At 37.4% G+C, this 18,697-nt stretch overlaps 2 protein-coding genes and 1 long non-coding RNA gene across 7 annotated transcripts; all 3 read right to left on the reverse strand.

Moving 5' to 3' along the window:
- Nucleotides 1-717: 717 nt before the first annotated feature.
- LOC149382929 (uncharacterized) lies at nucleotides 718-1,843 on the reverse strand. The gene is made up of 3 exons (XR_016301848.1): nucleotides 1,739-1,843; nucleotides 1,311-1,528; nucleotides 718-1,221 (listed from the first exon to the last, which is right to left on the reverse strand). It is a non-coding gene; the product is annotated as an uncharacterized LOC149382929 (long non-coding RNA).
- Nucleotides 1,844-2,853: 1,010 nt separating this feature from the next.
- Nucleotides 2,854-4,499, reverse strand: LOC149382930 (uncharacterized). 2 transcript variants are annotated; one of them, XM_089628321.1, is made up of 5 exons: nucleotides 4,096-4,499; nucleotides 3,902-4,019; nucleotides 3,733-3,817; nucleotides 3,316-3,659; nucleotides 2,854-3,194 (listed from the first exon to the last, which is right to left on the reverse strand). In XM_089628321.1, exons 1-4 carry the CDS (start codon nucleotides 4,161-4,163, stop codon nucleotides 3,619-3,621), a joined length of 312 nt encoding a protein of 103 aa, XP_089484447.1. In that variant the 5' UTR covers nucleotides 4,164-4,499; the 3' UTR covers nucleotides 2,854-3,194; nucleotides 3,316-3,618. The 2 variants fall into 2 exon arrangements, with proteins under 2 accessions (XP_089484447.1, XP_089484448.1); XM_089628322.1 differs by having other exon boundaries at nucleotides 4,116-4,465.
- A 285-nt stretch (nucleotides 4,500-4,784) lies between these two features.
- On the reverse strand, nucleotides 4,785-10,513 carry LOC149382931 (putative disease resistance RPP13-like protein 1). 4 transcript variants are annotated; one of them, XM_089628315.1, is made up of 7 exons: nucleotides 10,410-10,513; nucleotides 6,391-9,778; nucleotides 6,207-6,252; nucleotides 5,647-5,791; nucleotides 5,353-5,539; nucleotides 5,117-5,266; nucleotides 4,785-4,925 (listed from the first exon to the last, which is right to left on the reverse strand). In XM_089628315.1, exon 2 carries the CDS (start codon nucleotides 9,774-9,776, stop codon nucleotides 6,393-6,395), a length of 3,384 nt encoding a protein of 1,127 aa, XP_089484441.1. In that variant the 5' UTR covers nucleotides 9,777-9,778; nucleotides 10,410-10,513; the 3' UTR covers nucleotides 4,785-4,925; nucleotides 5,117-5,266; nucleotides 5,353-5,539; nucleotides 5,647-5,791; nucleotides 6,207-6,252; nucleotides 6,391-6,392. The 4 variants fall into 4 exon arrangements, with proteins under 4 accessions (XP_089484441.1, XP_089484442.1, XP_089484443.1 ...); XM_089628316.1 differs by having other exon boundaries at nucleotides 6,391-9,805; XM_089628317.1 differs by lacking the exon at nucleotides 10,410-10,513 and having other exon boundaries at nucleotides 5,647-5,665; nucleotides 5,745-5,791; nucleotides 6,391-9,915.
- Between the last annotated feature and the right edge of the window lie 8,184 nt (nucleotides 10,514-18,697).

Below are 18,697 nucleotides of genomic sequence, written 5' to 3' on the forward strand. Positions count from 1 at the left end.
TCTCACTCTCTCTCTCTCTCTCTCTCTCTCTCGCTATTTTCACGTTCTCTCTCTCTCCCTCCCTCTCTCTATCTCTCTCTTTCTCGTCACATTTTTTTAACTATGGACAAAGGTAAAAACATAAAAAAAAAAAACGCAATTAATAGTCGTTAATAACTGTTAATAGGTTTCTGCTTCAACTAATAGCCGGTAATAAATGTTAATAAGTTTATGGTAGAAACCTATTAACAGTTATTACCGACTATTAACTGCGATATTGTTTTTTTTTTTCAACTTTCGTTATGGCTAAAAATGTAACAGAGAGAGAGAGAGAGAGAGAGAGAGAGAGAGAGAGAGAGAGAGAGAGAGAGAGAGAGAGAGAGAGAGAGAGAGAGAGTATTTAGGTATAGATAAATTATTTTCATTTAATTTATTTTTTGCAAAAATTTAGGAGAAAAAATAAGGGTAATTATGTCTTATTACATCATAGATTGACTAATTATCAAATATTACTAAAACGTTGGTTATTTTACAATTTTAAGTTTTAAAAAGGTTAGTAAGTTAGAGCGCCCATATTTTATTTAGACTCTCTTGTTTAAATTTTAGCTTAATTAATTAATAATTGAGTAAATAGCTTAAACTAAGATAAAAACGTCTAGAGTCATACTGATACTGATATAATTAAAAAAAGAGTGCCCGAGAAACTCATATAAACACGGCATCAGCTGGAAAGGAGCGTGGCTTCCCTAAGAGAAGCGAATTCTAAAATCTGAGATTGCAAAGCCCATTTGCACAATTCATGATCCTCGCGATTCAGATTCCTTTTAATCCATTTAAACGAAATACAATCATTATTAAGCCTCTAACTCTAACACAAAAGAGAATAAGGAATAAAAGCCTCCAATTCCGCTAAGACTAAGACTAAGACTAAGATAATGTTTCCATAGCGAAACTCGCATGAACTAGGTTGGCACAAAATTATAGACATCAATTCATTCGTAGAAAATAGAGGCACAAACTCTTGATAATCTTGAGATCGAATGACAAACCCAGCGATAAAAGCAAGAGAGATTGAATTTGGCATCAACTTTGATTAGATTTTTGTGAGCATATTCCAAGATAAAGAAGCACCTAATCTTTTCGGGATACTGAGAGAATGATTAGAACTCTGATTCCATTGTTGTCATTGCCATCATCTTCCACCTTTGCATTAACCCCCTTAAGGCTTTTTCATGATATGACCTTCAAAGCAGTTGATAATAAATCTATGAAACAGTGTGATCCGACAACCATAACATTAGCTTCGAAAAGAAAAGAAAAGAAAAAGCCACATTCTTCAGTGATATAAGGCTCTGCTTTGTTCATAGAATATGTGAGTGAAAGCCTTCTCGCCGCCGGTCTCCAATTTCTTCTCGCCCACCTTTATACAATGATTTCGCACACACAATAATCTTGTCACGAAATCGGCGTGGAAGTTTGAATCTCGACAACGTTTTTTCATCACTTCCGTTCTAATGCACTTTTTTTTGGCTCCAACCAAGTGATGTTACTGATATATAAGAGTGAGTGGAATTAAAGAGAAGAGAAAATGTGAGATACCATGAAGTTGTTGGATCAGCATCGCTATCATCTTCTATGTCTATTCAGTATTGTGTACACAAAAAAGATGACACAGAAGGAGTGAAATTAATGTAATATACATAATAATACCATGTACATATTTTTATCAGAAAAATGAATAGAAAACAAATCAGTTTACCTTTGAAGAAATGATGATGAAACTTGATATCAGGGACGATCAAATAGTTTTGCTTCAAGTGATCTAACAAAATATCCTGAAACATACAAATATATAAATAAATAAAAACTTGATATCTTTTTGCATCGTTAACATGAAAGCATCGAGAGCAATAACCAATAATTGGAGATGAGCCAAATATTAAAATGAGATAATTTTCCTTTACAATGATGATAGAGTTAATGTGTATTGCTGATTTTGTCCTATGCTCTATTTGCCTCTATCTCAGAATTACAGAAAAACAGTCACTTTTATAACCCATTAAATCCACACATTATGGTATATCAATTTTGCTCAACAAATTCAGTTTTGTATCAGCTTTGCAAACAAATAAAATCAGAAGCTTGAAAGTGGGATGAAGAGAGATGGCATTTCTCTAGTTCAACTACCTCATATTATATATATATATATATATATATATATATATATATATATATATATATATATATATATATCAAAATTTCAGTTGAGCTTGAGATTTTTTTTTTTTTTTAAAAAGATCTCCTTAAAAAAAAACATTCTCAAGTATCTTCTTGATGTGAAATAATTCTCGAGGCAAGTAAAGAATTAAGAAACCAGACTGCGAGGTAGGCAAAAAGGGAACGGAGCAAACGCTAAACGGACACGCCACCCCAAAACCCCAAACCAAACACTCGACAACCAAAAACACCCTCACATTGGTAAAAAGGGATTACAAAGTACTAGACCAGTCCCGACACAAGTCCGCTTAAGTGTACATTTTGGACTCATTACAACAAAAATAACATTAACCATGTAGCGTTTATTCCCTGTTTTCACAACAGAACCAGACGAATCTTGAAACGCAAGTAACGATCTTCAACCTAAGAACTAATGCAAATTAATTAAATTGGACAAGACACAGATTTACCCTGGTTCGATCAAAATGATCTACATCCAGCAACGAGTCCGATCCACTATCTTCTTGAACAATTACAAGCTTAGCTTCGATTACAATCTTCTACCGAGAAACTCCCAATTCTAGGGTTCTGAGAGAAATCTTTTCTAGAGATTTTCGAGAGGTAAGAGAGAGAGTAATGTAGTTCCTTTTTTAGGATACGAGTTTCTCTATTTATAGATCATAGAGAAACTGTTTACAAGGGTAACTTAGGACTTAAGCTTCCTGCTGTTGACGTACACACCAATGCTGTGAACCAGCAGACTTCACTGAAACTCACAAACCATAAAGCAATAAAATGATTGATATTATCGACCATCCCGCTCATACTCCAAACCTTGCCGTGAAAACTCAGATGAATGTGAGTCTGTAATAACAGCGCATAGACAAAATCAGGGCATCCGAGCTGAAGATTTGGAAAGATCTGCGGCCATAGATTTGACAGATAACGCATTCATCGATTCCGTTCCATCCACTTTTGGCTCCAACTGAATGATGTTGCTGATCATGACCAAAGATACATAAGAGTGCATGGGATTAAAAGGAGCAGAAAATGCAAGTTGAATGTGAGATTATAATGTATTCTAGTAAACTATATCAGCAAGAATGCACAAACACTCACCATCGCAGTGATGTACTATATGATAATCTCATTCCATCACCATTCTCTGTGTTCGGTGGCATACTAGATCGATCAGAATTAAGGCGTAGAAAATCGTCTCGTCATTCATTAAATATTTTAATCTTTTCAGGTCCTGATCGAGATAATGATTCCACTGTTGTCTTCATCTACCTTTGCCTCAATTTCTGCGTTTGGCACTTCGGGTTCTTCGGATTCCATTTCCGCCGAGGATTGAGCTACATCCATTTACAACTCCTATTATCCAAGAGATCCAGAAGTTTGAATCTCGACAGCTTTCTTCCATCAGTTCCGTTCCGATCCGCTTCTGGCTCCGAGTGACGTTACTGATCATGACCAGAGATATGTAAGAGTGAAGGGAATTAACTATATCAGCAAGAATACACAAAGCCTACATACCCGATAGAGCTCTGTCATATCGTAACCACTGATGACAACATCCACGTGGCAATCTTGACAGGATTAAGCCGTACACAATCAGCATCTAAAAAAAAATTGTTTCTTTAGTTGAAGTTGAAATATCAACTAGATCTGTTTATTACAATTTAAGACATTTAACACACAGTACCTTCACAATGTTGAACCTCATTATCATTTGTCCAATCCTCAATCGGCACATATCTTCATTCTCTTGTGTCCAAAACCTCTCAACCACTTCTGGTTTGTTGACAAATCTCACAAATCCTCTGCAAATTACCCGTTTAAACACAAAGCCGAAATGAAGATCTCTAGGACATGCCAGATATGATACGAATGGGTTACTTGAATTGATATATTTGCACCTTTGGAGAGTGGATTTTGTGAGCCAATGAGAGGAGTGTGAAGCACATATGGATGAAGTCATTGAATTGCCTCCTTTGAAGAGATCTTTTGCACAAAATACAGAATGATGAAAAGCCCAAAAGAGAAATTATAACACAAGGACAATAACAAGATCTATAAGTTGTACAAATTCAAGCTCATATTTCATCCAAGAGAAAGATAAAGAGTTCAAATACCACACACATATGAAAATCTCAGCTGAATTTGAGTTTCCTTGAAATAAAAATATTTATGTATATAAATATATGAAAAAACATTCTTAAGTAAGTTCTTGATGTGAGCAGGGATTCTTGAGTCAAGTAACAATAAAATAAGTTTAATACGCTATGTGTTAAGAGTCATGTATATATGTTCATAGGCCATGAAAACAAAAATTAGAAAAAAATTAAAAAAGAAGAAGAAGGCATACACAATCATCTTGGTGCCATTGCAGCAACGCCGGGCATGAAACTTTCAATCTCGACAGATTTCTTTCTGAGTAAACCGTGATCATGATGCGTTATAAAGAAAAGAAGAAAAAAAAATTATAACCCGCGGTTAACAGACTTAACCGTTAAATGTTTTTCCCTCCTTTAGTATGCTCAGAGTCTCGAGTTACAACTTGTTTTAAATAAGCCAATGTACTTTACCTGTGATCCAAAAGGGCAAAGACTATGGTATGTAAATGTTCATAGACCAGAAAAACGACACTGCTGAGCGTCAAATTGATGACAGTCTCTGACCATAATGAAGCCGTACACAATCATTACCATGTCTGTCCCTATAAATAGCTAACCAGCAAAGAAGACAATTCTTTAAAAATAAGACAGTAAGTTGAGAAGAGATCACAACAATGAATAAAAAGGACACGGTGAGTCAAGGACCACAGCATTATAGTAAAATCAATGTAATATATGTAGTAATAATACCATGTACATATTTTTATCAGAAAAATGAAAAGAAAAATAAAATGTCATTTCACCTTCAAAGAAAAATGACGGTTTGAAGCAATATATTTCCGGGCCCGAGAGAATGATTAGAACTATGATTCCATTATTTCCGCGTCAGCATAGCCATCATTAAGATTGTCCTCTATTGGAACCACCATCTTGAGCCTTTGCATAAACTTGTTCTGAATAAGGCGTTTATTTTACCTGTAGCTGATTAGTAATGACCATAAAACCTTGATGACATATATTTCCACAAATGCCTACATACCTGATAGAGCTCGGTAAATGACCTGCTTCAGAATTAAGTTGATGGCATTCTCTGAAGCACGAGACATTATGATTAATTACAAATCCACGAGGGTAGTCCACGTACACAATTATCTTCTTGCAATATTTGCATGAAAAGTTTCAATCTCAACAGCTTTCTTCAATCAACAAGTTTTGGATCCAACTACCTGATCGCCAAAGATAAAAGAGAACACAATGGAATTAAAAAGGAGAAAATATATTTTCCATTTAGAACACATCATTCAAGATGAGATATTTGAATGATTTTCCTCACCTTTGATTAGTACTTAAACCTGTCAGAAAAGCAATCGCAACCGGTGAATGAAACTAAGCACATGTTGAAGATGAGCCAGATATTACGATACAAAAGACCTTATTTTTTGCAACAATGGTGGGAAAGCATACCCATTCTCACAAAACTGCTTGTTCACAAAGAAAACAAAATCAGCACTTCCCTTTAATGATTTAATAGAAAACCATACAAAACACCATAAGTTTCTTTTCTTCTGAGTCGTACACTCAAATGATTTTCAAGTTTTGATCCGCCACTTCACAACCTAAAACACTATGCTAGTTTCTCAGCAACTACATAATCTGAACTTCAGGAAACCAAAATCAATGAATTCCGCAAGAGAAACAATTTCGAAAATTTCAAGTGCCAAGTCCAATTTAAAAATCAGTCTTTACAAAAGAAACCCAGGTAAAAGTACAATGGTCGTAACAGTATACCCAGTTTCTAAGCTCTTAAACCTAACGTTTTACTATCGCAGTCCTTCAATTCCTAGAGCAAACACTCCAAATTCGAGAATCACAATTTAAATCGATTCCACAAACCTTATCTTTAGTCATGAGAATCAAGGGCACGAGGGTTCTCCATATACTGCGAATATCTTATCGTTAGTCATTAGTGTTTAATAAAATAAAAATAAAAAATTAAATGTTAAGGCACATACTATGTAGTAGTAGCAGGTACATAATTGATCAGAATTAAAAAAAAAACAATAAATGAATAATTTACCTTTAATCATGTTCGGATTCCGATGTTGATTGAACTTTGATATAAGGGATGTGGGCAATCTTATGCCAATCTTGGCCTTTATCTTTCTCACACCGTTGCTTCAACAATGGATGGCATCTCTCGATTCTTAAAACAGAGAGAGAAGCGGGCAAGCCTTGTTCGGGCAAACACTGAAGCTGAGGGCAATCATCAATCCACAAACCCTTAAGGTTGGTGAGTTGTTGAAAGGCCTCGCCGTTTAGGGCCAACAGATTCCTACTATCATCGATCTCAATCTTAGTCAGAGTGGTGGGGAGCAATATTCCATCACCAGGAAACGAATCCCCTTTCCAACCACCGATGAACAACTCCTTAAGGTTGGTGAGTTGTTGAAAGGCCTCGCCGTTTAGGGCCAACAGATTCCTACTTTCATCGATCTCAATCTTAGCCAGAGTGGTGGGGAGCAATATTCCATCCCCAGGAAACGAATCCCCTTTCCAACCATCGATGAACAAGTCCTTAAGGTTGGTGAGTTGTTGAAAGGCCTCGCCGTTTAGGGCCAACAGATTCTCACTATACTGGATCTGAATCGTAGCCAGAGTGGTGGGGAGCAATATTCCATCACCAGGAAACGAATCCCCTTTCCAACCCCTGATAATTAAGTGTTTCAATGATGGGAGTCGGTGTAGATCCCGCAGAGAAAGCTTTTTGCAATTACTTATCGGAAGATATTCTAGTTTAGAGAGAGAGTCGGGGTGTACATGACAAGCATCCGACGTGTTTGGTAACCTCATCTTCAACTCCGGACATTCATTTAAGCTTAGCCATCTCAGCCTGGGGAAAACTAGTGTGCCATCTCCACCAAATGACCACTCCTTCCACTGTGGCATATCATATATCTCCAATCTTTCTAAGGATCTGAAAGAGGTGCCACTAGTACTGTTGCCACCGTACAACTCATCACCCACACTCACCACGCTATCAAACCCAGATATTACAAGCCATTTGAGGCATGGCAATTGTCCTAGCGGAGGCAAACAGAAACAGCTTCTACAATTCTCTAGGCGGATCGATACTATGTTAGAAAATGAATCATGTCCCACCCAATCTGGAAATATCGTTCCTCTGTAATACTTGATTGCAAGAGATCTCACATTTGTATGAGGCCGAAGTGATTCCAATATTTCTCTCTCTCTCTCCGAACTATTTGCATCGCCGGCAGATTCTTCACTCCATTGCAAACGTAGATATGTAATGCGCTTCTTATTCTTCAAATCAGCCTCCAAAACCTCATTTGCATTACCCACATTTTCAATACCCAAAATTTCAAGTCTTCCCACGAAAGGTTGAAGTTGTTTCACTTCTTTCATATTAACCCCTGTATCTTCTCCATCGCCAACAACTATTTTACTCAACGTCAGCAAAGACTTCATATTTTTTACTTGGAAGTTCATTTCTTGTATAGATGTTCCAATAATATCCAGATGCCGCAAATTGACAAGCCTTTCCATGTTTTTGGGCAACGCTGTAAGATTACTACACTCCGACAACAGTAAGGTTTGCAAGTTGTACAAACTACATATTGAAGCAGGTAATTCTGTAATCTCAGAGTCTGATAAGTCCAAGTACCTCAAATGTATCAAATCATTAATTGAACAAGAGATTGATCTGATTTTTGAACCACGTAAACCAAGAACTCTTAAGCATCTTCCTGATGTCCAAAAGGAGGATTCGAGAGGCGAGCAAGAGTAAATTATTTTTTCTGATCTAATAAATGTGCGCCAATACTTGGCATCACATATACGCTCAAAATCTTTAAACTTCTTGCTATATGATAAATGACGAGTATGCCTTGGAATGCTATGCAAGTCATTGCTCTCGTCCAGCCTGAAACAAAATCCACGGGATACGAACATGGCCAAATCGTGAACAAGGTCGTGCATGAGGAAAATCGAGTCATCTTGACTACTTGACTTCTGAAACAACGACCTCGATACAAGATCTTCAAAGTAGTCTTCTCCAACTTCCTCCATCGTCATAGATTTCTTATCACTCTGTAAAAAGCCTTCAGCCATCCACAACAAGATTATCCTTTCTCTCTTAAATTCGTAGTCTTTCGGAAACATGGCGCAATAAGAGAAACATCGTTTTAGATGTGTTGGCATGCGGCGATAACTCAACCATAAAGCAGGAAGGATGTTCTTTTCTTCACTATACAACTCATTCCACGCATCGCTTTTGAGTATGTTTTCCCATTTCCTTGTATTTCGTTCGGATCGTAATAGACCGCCAAGAGATTTTATAGCTAAGGGAAGACCTTTGCACTTAGTTACGATCTCTCTTCCAATTGCACGCAAATCTTGATGTTCAAGAGCGTCTCCTCTGTCTCCAAAAGCATGCTGTGAAAATAACCGCCAACAATCTTCAGGTGACAAATCAGCCAACTGATGAGTCTTAGTTTTTCCCACAGCCGTAATAGAGGCAACAACTGTGCTTCGTGTAGTCAGCATGATCTTAGTAACTTCTGATCCATATCGGAAAGCGGTCATCAAACTATTCCAAAGTTGATAGTTCTCATTCCAAACGTCATCGAGAACTAGGAGAAATTTCTTCCCTCTCAATGAATCTTTCAACTTCTGTTGAATCTCAAACAGCTCTTCAGATTGACAATTTTGCGACGTGACCTTTTCCAAGATTAGCTTTGTAATCTTATAGACGTCAAAATCATCTGATATTGTCACCCACGCTCTAAGATCAAAATGATCCTTGACCTTATCATTGTTATAAACGAGCTGAGAAAGCGTGGTTTTGCCCATACCACCCATCCCGACAATCGGAATGACAGATAATTTTTCCTCACTGGAGAGCAACAAGTCTAAAATGACCTCCTCGTCACCTTCCCTGCCATAAATGCCGGATTCTTCAACCAAAGGAGTGGGTGGCCTTTGAAAGGGTGGTATTTCGCCATTACTTTCTCTTAGACCAAGATCATCCTTTTGCTCTAAAACACTCTTGAAACTACGAAGTATCTCCGTGGCTTCTTTCTTGACCATGTCATCAAATCCAGTGGTGAAAAAATCAGTTATGATATTGGAACTCGAAGGTTGATGAGGTTCCATCTTTAGCCTCAGAGCTTCGGCGTTGATTGTATCGAGCAAATCATCAGCGCGGTACACCACGTCATTGAGGTCTTCGAGCCACTCCCTGACATCATTGTCTGAGATCTGCTTCTCCTCCGCGTCGTTGACCAGCCTCGTCGCCGATTTGACCACTCTCCTCACCTCACGCAAAACATCCTCAATTGGTTGCTTTCCACGGAACAGCTCGGGGATGTCTTTTGGAGCCAACCTCTCAAACAAGACTTGAAGAAAAGAAGAAAGCAGAGCTCCTCCAACCAATTCAGCCATGTCTATTACTCACACAGGTCAAGGTTTCACTATTTTACAAAAGGTATAGTATCAAAGTAAGACAATACTTTCCTAAAAAAAAGGTAAGATCGTAATTATAGACTGATTAATTTGAGTCCAAAGTTGTCTTTAATTAGCAAACTACCATAGCAATAAAAAAATAGAATTATAGAACTATATGCAATATAAAAAAGTTAAAAAAAAAAAAACACAAGAGTTGTAAATAGTGAGCAAAGTATAGCAATTGAATGAGCGTTCTTATTTTTGCTGTTTATCTTTTCCTTTCACGCAGAAACAATCATTCATGGGTTGTCATTTGCAGCTAGTTAGTGGTAGAGAATGAAAGATGAGATTCCAATTATATTCATCCACATTTAATTAAATGCATCAGGACATCATACACATGAGAGAAGGTTTGATTATCAATCCTAATTTAGTGAGAAAAAAAAAAGGATAATTATTACTTTATTATTGTGCATCATCTATAAAAAAAAAAAAAAAATTATTTACTTTAGTTTAGTCTCTGAATCAAAGTAACTAATTTGATTCCAAAGTTACCTTTTTAACAACCTCGCATAGCAATAAATACGAAATTATAGAACTATAAAAAATATTTAAAAAAAATTAACTTACAGGAAGATGACGTTGTTCTTGTTCTGCAGAAGATGATTTGTTAAATTCTCCAAACACACACAAAAAATACTAGAGTAGAGAAATTGTGACCGAAGTATGGCAATGAATGTAGTCAATAACGAAGACTATTGGAAATTATTATAGCAATTGAATGAGCATTGATTCTTACTTTTGCTTTTTTGTCTTTTCCTTTCACTTCATTGGGCTGTCCTGTCAGGCTGTCACTGTCATACGCTGGCAGTGGTATATTAATAAAGTTAATATACAGGCTGTCACTGTCACGAGAATGAGCATCTTTTGTGATAAGCTAATACTATATTAACTTTATTTGTCACATACAACCAAGGATCGCCTTACCGTTACCGTTACCGTACCGGGGCCCCAATTTTAGGGGGATACCGCTTACCGGAGAGGAAACCGAGGGGGATTCAGGAAAAAAAAAGGAAACCGATACCGGTAGGAACCCGTTTACCGGTAGGAACCCGACAAAAAATGTAGGAACCCGAGGGGGATTCAGACAAATATTTTACAATAATAAAAATAGTTTTCATAGTTCATACTTCATACTTCAAACAAAGGTTCATACCAAACATAAACTGAGTTCTTAAACATAAAATACCATAAGTAGAGTATAAAATTATTACAACACGTACGATAAAACACACTAATTATAAGTGGAGTGCCTCGGGGGTTGAAATCTGCGCCGCCTAGATCTGCGACGTGGTTGATCATCCACCATCATGTTATACTGGTACCACGTCATGGAACTAGAATATGTGTTGAACCACGTACGAAAGTGATAATCGTAGGTCTCCTGACTAAGACTAATAGGACGCGAGTACGGAGGACAACCGTCATGGAACGCTTTTTGCCTTGTCCACGTTCGCCAAGTGGTTCTTCACACGTGTGATTCCACCACCTCCGATGATGTGCCCGCAAAACTTGCATTTGTATGCACGTGCTCGTCCTTCGATGGGGTCGCAATACTTGTATGTCGGGTCGGACGCCATACCTCAAATTAACTTTACACTAATCATAAATTCATAATCATATAACAAAAATCAACATAATAACCACCACAATAATCATCTACATAACCATAACAACAATCATCAAATTAATTGTAATCAACACTATTATTTCAACTTCATCATGCCAATAATCACTAATTTCAACTTCATCATGACAATAATCACAATAATCAACAATTCATAACTAAAAATTGAAAAAAATTCCCAAAAGTTGAAGAACTCGGGTGGTACCTCTCGGTTCCCCAGGATTTGGACAAAATCGGCCTCTCCATGACGGGATCCGGCGGGACGAAGGACGGACTCGAAGGGTTTCACGGGATTTGGCCGGGATTTGAGCAAAACACGAAGAGAGTCGACGGGATCCGGTCGGGACGGGACGCGCAAATTTGTTCTTCGGGAGTTAAGGGTTTCGCGAATTAGGGGCAAATTATTTATAACCAAAACGAGACCCGGTCTGGGGGGATCCGGCCGGTTTACCCGGGATTCGACCGGGTTTGGTTCACGGGACCGGTTTATGTGCGTTCCGTCCCGGTCCCCTCCGGTTCAGGGGAACCCGTACGGAACCCGCGGGATTGCGATCCTTGCATACAACTTATTTAAATTTTAAACAACAATCATCTTTAATTTTTAACTAAATGGCTTGAGTTTATCTCAAGTGACAATCAAATTTTTATTTTGTTTTTTATTTTTTATTCAATTTTCATTGGTTGAAAAAATAGTGAAGTCATTGATCTTGTTAGAGCTAATTTGCTTCATGAACCAAATAACTAAAAAATGAAAGAGAAAATATCACGTATTTAATCGAAATGCGAGATTTATCCCCTCTATTTCTAGAAATATCAGACATATCTCTTCAGTTTAATATAAATGACATATACTTCCCTTAAAAAATGTAATATTACAAATATCACCCATTTTCGTTTATTTAAAAAAAACAATTTGAACTCTCCAAAATACCCTTAATGAAATAATTTTTTATTTTCTATTCTATAAACAAAAAAAAAAAATTAAAAAATTTCTTTATAAAAAGTTAAGGATTTTTTTTTTATAAAGAGAGATTTTGATTTTTTTTAATAAAATAGTAAATAAATATTTATTCTGTTAAGGGTATTTTTGGGAGTTCAAATTATTTTTTTGTTAAAAAATAAACGAAAATAGTGATATTTGTAATATAACATTTTTTAAGGGAGGTATATGTCATTTATATTAAACTGAAAGGATATGTCTGATATTTCTAGAAATAGAGGAGATAAATCTCGCATTTCGATTAAATATGAGGGATACTCTTGATATTTTCCCAAAATGAAACAATTATAAAACTAATTGCTTCGATTTTATCTTATTTACTAAGTATTTTTGGACAACTATTAAAAGATGTTCGATGTTCCATTTATCTTCATTCACACATATGGAATTAAAAAAATTATTACTTTATTATTGCACGTCATCTATAAAACTTATTTACTTTAGTTTAGTCTTTGAATCAAAGTAACTAATTTTGATTCCAAAGTTGCCTTTTTAACAACCTAGCATAGCAATAAATACTAAATTATAGAACTATAAAAAATATAAAAACAAAAAAAGAAATACAAAAACTTACAGGAAGACAATGGGTTCTGTATCGAATAGATAGGTTGGTTCTCTTATTAGCCAATGTGAAGCAAGAAAGATGCACGAAGACAATGGGTTCTGTATAAAACAGATAGATATACATAAACCTGGCTTGGCGGGAGGTACTGCGTCTCCCGCTCCCGCCAAGCCCGGACTCCCGTTACCGGGACTAACGGGAGTCCCGTCCCATTAATGACCGGGACGGTAACGGGAGTCCCGCCTAACGGGATTCGGACCCCGTTAGGCGTAAAAAAAAAAAGAAAAAATATTAATTTTTTTTTAATGAAGTTAAATAATTAAATAAAAGGATGTAATTGAAAAGATTTTAAATTAAGTGGGTAGAAATGAAGATTTAAATGAATTTAAATAATTATATACAAGGACTTAATTTGAAAAGATTTTGAAGTAAATGGGTAGAAAAAAAAATAATAAAGAACAATGTGAAATTAAAAATTAATGGGCCTCCTAAAAAACATCACCGACCCCTAAAAATGTGTGACGGCGAGGAAAAAGAGCACCCCTTTCCTCGTTAATTATTTGAAAATTTATCCCGGACAAGGGCCGGGATATCCCTTAGTTATACAAGTTAGTCTAACCATTTATGTTTACATTTGCGAAATCAACTTCAAAATCGTCAAGAATATCGAAGCACATGAATGTTTCTTGTGCTCGATTTCTATGTTGAATCCAATCCTTACCGCACGTCAATGCTTCGACCATCTCCGGTTTCAAGCTACATCTTCTATCGTCGATGATGCGGCTCGCGCTACTAAAAGCCGCCTCAGATGACACGGTTGAAACAGGGATGGTGAAGATGTCTTGTGCCATAGATGACAAGACCGGGAACCTCCTCGCATTCTGTCTCCACCAAACCAAGAGGTCGATGGCTTCGTCATCCGACCTAACCCAATCGTTCCGATCGTACTCTTGGATCTCCGGATGGGACCGTGCGTCGGTTGCGCTCGACCTCGTCTGACTTGTCCCAACTTCTTGTTGTTGAGGCGATGGGCTGTAAGCGGGCGCGTTGACGAAGACATTCGTGTATTGGTGTCTTCTCGGATACTGCGTCTGTGATTGAGATGGCTGTGCTCGATATTGCAGTAGGAGTTTCGCCTCGTATACCTTGAAAAGATCTAAAAAAGCTTGCACGATCCTCCCGAGATCAAGTGCAACGTAATCTTGGTCCACGAAATGGTTTCTAATGTACTTCAGAAATTTTTTTAAACCACCAATTTTACATCGGACGTCTAGAATGGCTCCAAAACCGTATAATAATGGAACCTTTCCAGCCCCCCAATATTTTAAAAACTTGGCTGTCATTGCTTGAATAGAATCTTGAAAAATTGTTACGTTTTTATATTTATCAAGATGCACAGCAATTGCGGTCATAGTATAAAGACCGAGAAAAGAAGTAGGAGTGTAAACAGCAGAGAGATAACAAGTTTCTTTGTAAAAAATGTCGAGAAAAGAAACAAATGATTCAGCCATCCTAATATCATATTCGGATATAGCGTTTTCGCCATGTTCGCTGTTAATGTAAGAAACAATAACATTGACGTAATGCTCGGATAAGAAGTTGGTCAACATGAGAAAGGTAGAATTCCACCTAATTTTGTTATCTAGGTGAAAGGTGCGTTCTTGGAGACCGTTTAGTCTAAGGCGTCTCTTAAGCTCATCTACTCTAGAGGTTGAACTATTTATCCAACTAATGTAATTCCTAATCTTGTTGATCGAAGGGTCATAACTAGCGGCTCCGGCTTGAACTATGAGGTTTATAATATGGGTAGCACAACGTTGATGCAAAAGGGTATCGTCAACGTTAAGTTTCTCCTTTAACTCCCTAATCATGGCGTTGTTGCTTGTGGCATTATCTAAGGTTACAGATATAATCCTATTGTTCAAACCCCACTCACCTATAACACTAATTATGATGTCCAAGATGTTTTCACCAGTGTGAGAACCTTCTATCCTCCTAAAGGCAATGATACGTTTGTTTAGGTTCCAATCGTCATCTATATTGTGCACTACAACGCTCATGAAATCCATCTTAGATTGACCAGTCCATATATCCGAGGTTAAGGCAACGCTATATCTACCAGATGATATTGTGTCTTTCATTTGTTCATTTTCTCCTAAAAACCATTTTAGGATATCGGATCTCAAGGCTTTTCTAGACATAATTTGAACATTTGGAATTATAGAACTAATGAATCTAACGAAGCCTTGAGATTCGATATGACTAAAAGATTGATCGGTGGAAATAAAATATTCTACTAAATCACGTCTAAAACTTACGGGATCGATGTGACTTACCTGGCTTGACGAGGCTCCAGATTGAGTCTGCTGGCAGTGCCTGTGATGACTCCACAATAGCGACGTCCCGACTCTTGTGTTGTGAGCGCTGAATATTTTGCCACAACTGTGACATTTTCCGGCTTTTTCGCCGTTCGCAATCACCTCTTCAAAGAAGGTCCACACAACGGACCTAGCACGACGTCGTGGTGGTTGTTGTTGTTGAGGCGTGGTTGTTGTTGTTGTTGAGCACCTTCACGTTGTTGTTGTTGTTCTTGTCGTGCTCGTCGCTGTCGTCGTTGTTGTGTCTCCTCTTGTTGTTCACGTTGTCGAGGTCGTGGAACTTGACTTCGAGGTTGAGGTGGTGGTGGTGGTGGTGGTAGGTCTTCTTTTTCCTCCTCCTCCTCCTCCTCATCTTCTTCATTTGGATTTTGGGTTTCATCGTCATCTTCTTCTTCATTTGGATTTTGGGATTCACGTAAATGTTGCTCGAATACTTGAAATTCTTGAAAAGCCACTTCGGATGGCGGAATTTGAGCTTGATAAGCTTGCTCGGGATCCATTTGAGGGTAATATGGGATTTGGGTGTTTGGAATTTCGGTGAATTCCGAATAGTTGAAAGTAGGAGCAACATAATTTGGATCGGAAGAGTATTCGGTGTTTGGGTCGGGGGCGTTTTGAGACAAGTGCAAACAATTTTCTTCAAAACGGTGCATTCGTTCACCTCGGGAAGCTCTTCCCCTTCGACCTCCTCGGTTGTGGGATGAGGATGCCATGAAAAATTGAAAGCGTTAAAGAGAATTTGATATTAAAATCGAGAGAGTTTGAGAGAAATTGAGATTGAGATTGAGAGAATTTGAGATAGTTTGAGAGAGTTTGAAGGAAAGGTGTGAAGAAAATGAATGAAATGGGGGGGGGGGGGGGGGTATTTATAGATTTTAGAAATAAATGGGTAAAAAAAAATTAAATTTTTGGCCGAAAATCGCCTAACGGCTATATTCCCAACGGGAAAAAAAAACCGGCTCTTTTTTTTTGCCGTTGGATCTTTGATCCAACACCCGAGATTAAAAAAAAATAAGGAAACGGGACTAACGGGATCACCGGATCCCGTTAGCCCACTTAACGGGACGGACGTCCAGTCCGTCGCGGGGATTCCGTCCCGTCCCGCTACCGTTAGGCCAGGATTAGATATACACAATGGTTGAAAATATTGGCAAGTCAAAGTGAGTATTAAACAATGCGAGGACGTTAATATGGAATCTTAAAAAACATAAATAAATAAATGTTAGAAATATTACGAAAATAATATTTATTTTACGGAAAAATAAGATAAACTTAGTAGAAGAAATAAATAAATAAAATACTACGAAAGCTAGAAATTAAATTAAAATATGAACAATAACAAAATAATAAGTACGTAAAGAAAGGAAAAAAAAAACAAAAGAACGCCGAAGACCGTTCGACGGTTTTCTTTCGACGGTTTCCTTAAAATAACTTTTTTCGAGTCCGCATCATCGGTCTTGTATTTCCGATTTTGTGATTCTCAAAACTCTTTAGAAGACGTCTTGGAACTATACACATTGTATAGGGAGTACGCTAGACAATTCATCACATAAGTCCGACACAAATAGTCGGAATCCTTCAATGCGAGAAACGCCATTCTCACTTTCGGATCAATCTCGTCCTCTTGGAGAATCGGAGGATCGTCGGTCAAAACTCGCACAAGCCCAGTGGTGGTCAAATAAAAGAGCATCTTTTGTTGCCATCTCTTGAAGTTCAAGTCATCGAACTTCCCCGACTTCTCGGCCGGTTTCGCATTTGGAACATGATCCCGTGAGTCCGTTACCGGCCGAAGCCTCCGCCGAGCTTTGTGGTTGCACCATTATGTTCGGATTCACGGCGTTGGTAGTCAACATCATTGTTGTTCATGTTGGTGAAAGCATCTATTTATAATCCACCAGGTCTGAGAGGTTACAAGAATTTGAATCTAAAAAATGTTAGCATTTATGGCATTTAATCACATTAATTCTCGTTAAATAGCTGATATTAACCATGCAAAATCGTTCAGGAACGTTTTACTACATAATACACAAAATCGCTGCCATAAATGCTTATGCAATTCTATGAATTAATTCCCAACATAGCAAAAGAGTTATTCGAGGAATTAAAACTTTTATAAGTGAAATTTGCAATAAAAAGATAAGGATTATCACAAACAAGTCCGGCCCAGCTCGGCACGACCGACCGGACGGCGTCGCGCATGTGGTGGACTTGGGCTTCCCTAAGTCCTTGCCCCATTTACAAAACTGGGTCACCTTTGGAAACCCAAACCTTTTGGCACAAATTGCATATATAAGCTTACTCATTTGGAGTAGGACTCTTGCATTTCACTTCATATTAACAACTAATGTGTTTACACAATTATTGTATTTCTTTAAGCACACTTTGGACATCAATTTTTCATTCATTATAGCGCTCCGATTTTGGCAAATTTATAACCGATATTATACCCCTGGAGTAATGTTAAAGTATCATGGGGTTCCATTTTTAAAACCAATTGGCAATATGAGGAGTAACCAATGACCTTTATAAGGAGCACAAATGATACATTCTCAGTCGATGTGGGACTTCCTGATATATCCCCCTCACGCCCAAGATTGAACAACTGGTGCGTGAAGTTTGAAGAAACGGGTGGTCCAATATCGAGAATGAGTTTGGCTCTGTTACCATGTTAAAGTATCATGGAGTTCCATCTTAAAACCAATTGGCAATAGGAGGAGTAACTCATGACCTTTATAAGTAGCACAAATGATACATCTCCAATCGATGTGGGACTTCCTGATAAGCAACATCATATTTGAAGCAAAAATCGAGTGATACAAAAGTTTATACTTCGCAGTTTAACATCATATTTGAAGCACCTGATTTTATTTATCAGTACAATATCTAGTACTTCATTAAGAAACTAGTTAACAAACTGAATATACCGTTCTAAAAATTTAAAAAAAAAAAAAAAAAAAAAAAAAAAAAACTAGTAACTAACAAACTGAATATGGATTCAATCGGTCTTGAATTCAAATTACATTAAAGCGAACATTAAAACTGTGTTTGTCATCAATGTTGGTTAGATCATGATATCACATTTGAAGCACTTCCTGATTATATCTATATCTATGAGTTCAACATCTTTCCCAGTCCCATTGTTGCCGGGTCATCATAAAGTCTTTCAATCTTCTACCTTTGCATTGAGTTTCTTGAGCTTTACATTCTCAGTCTCACCACTTTCTGCTTTCGGTGTTGCTTCGGCTTGTTCCACTTCCATATGCTCTACTACTCGTACAGAAGAGCGACTAC

The sequence above is a fragment of the Urtica dioica genome, chromosome 10 (genome assembly GCF_054948205.1).
Source record: "Urtica dioica subsp. dioica isolate 48M chromosome 10, U.dioica_male_clone48M_v1_H2, whole genome shotgun sequence".
Lineage (NCBI taxonomy): Eukaryota > Viridiplantae > Streptophyta > Magnoliopsida > Rosales > Urticaceae > Urtica > Urtica dioica.

Coding starts and splice junctions, on each gene's coding strand:
- LOC149382930 (XM_089628321.1), bottom strand. CDS start 4,163: ATGTGCTTCACACTCCTCTCATTGGCTCACAAAATCCACTCTCCAAAG. Junction 4,020..4,095: donor GTGCAAATATATCAATTCAA/GTAACCCATTCG, acceptor GGTAATTTGCAG/AGGATTTGTGAGATTTGTCA. Junction 3,818..3,901: donor TGAGGTTCAACATTGTGAAG/GTACTGTGTGTT, acceptor ATTTTTTTTTAG/ATGCTGATTGTGTACGGCTT.
- LOC149382931 (XM_089628315.1), bottom strand. CDS start 9,776: ATGGCTGAATTGGTTGGAGGAGCTCTGCTTTCTTCTTTTCTTCAAGTC.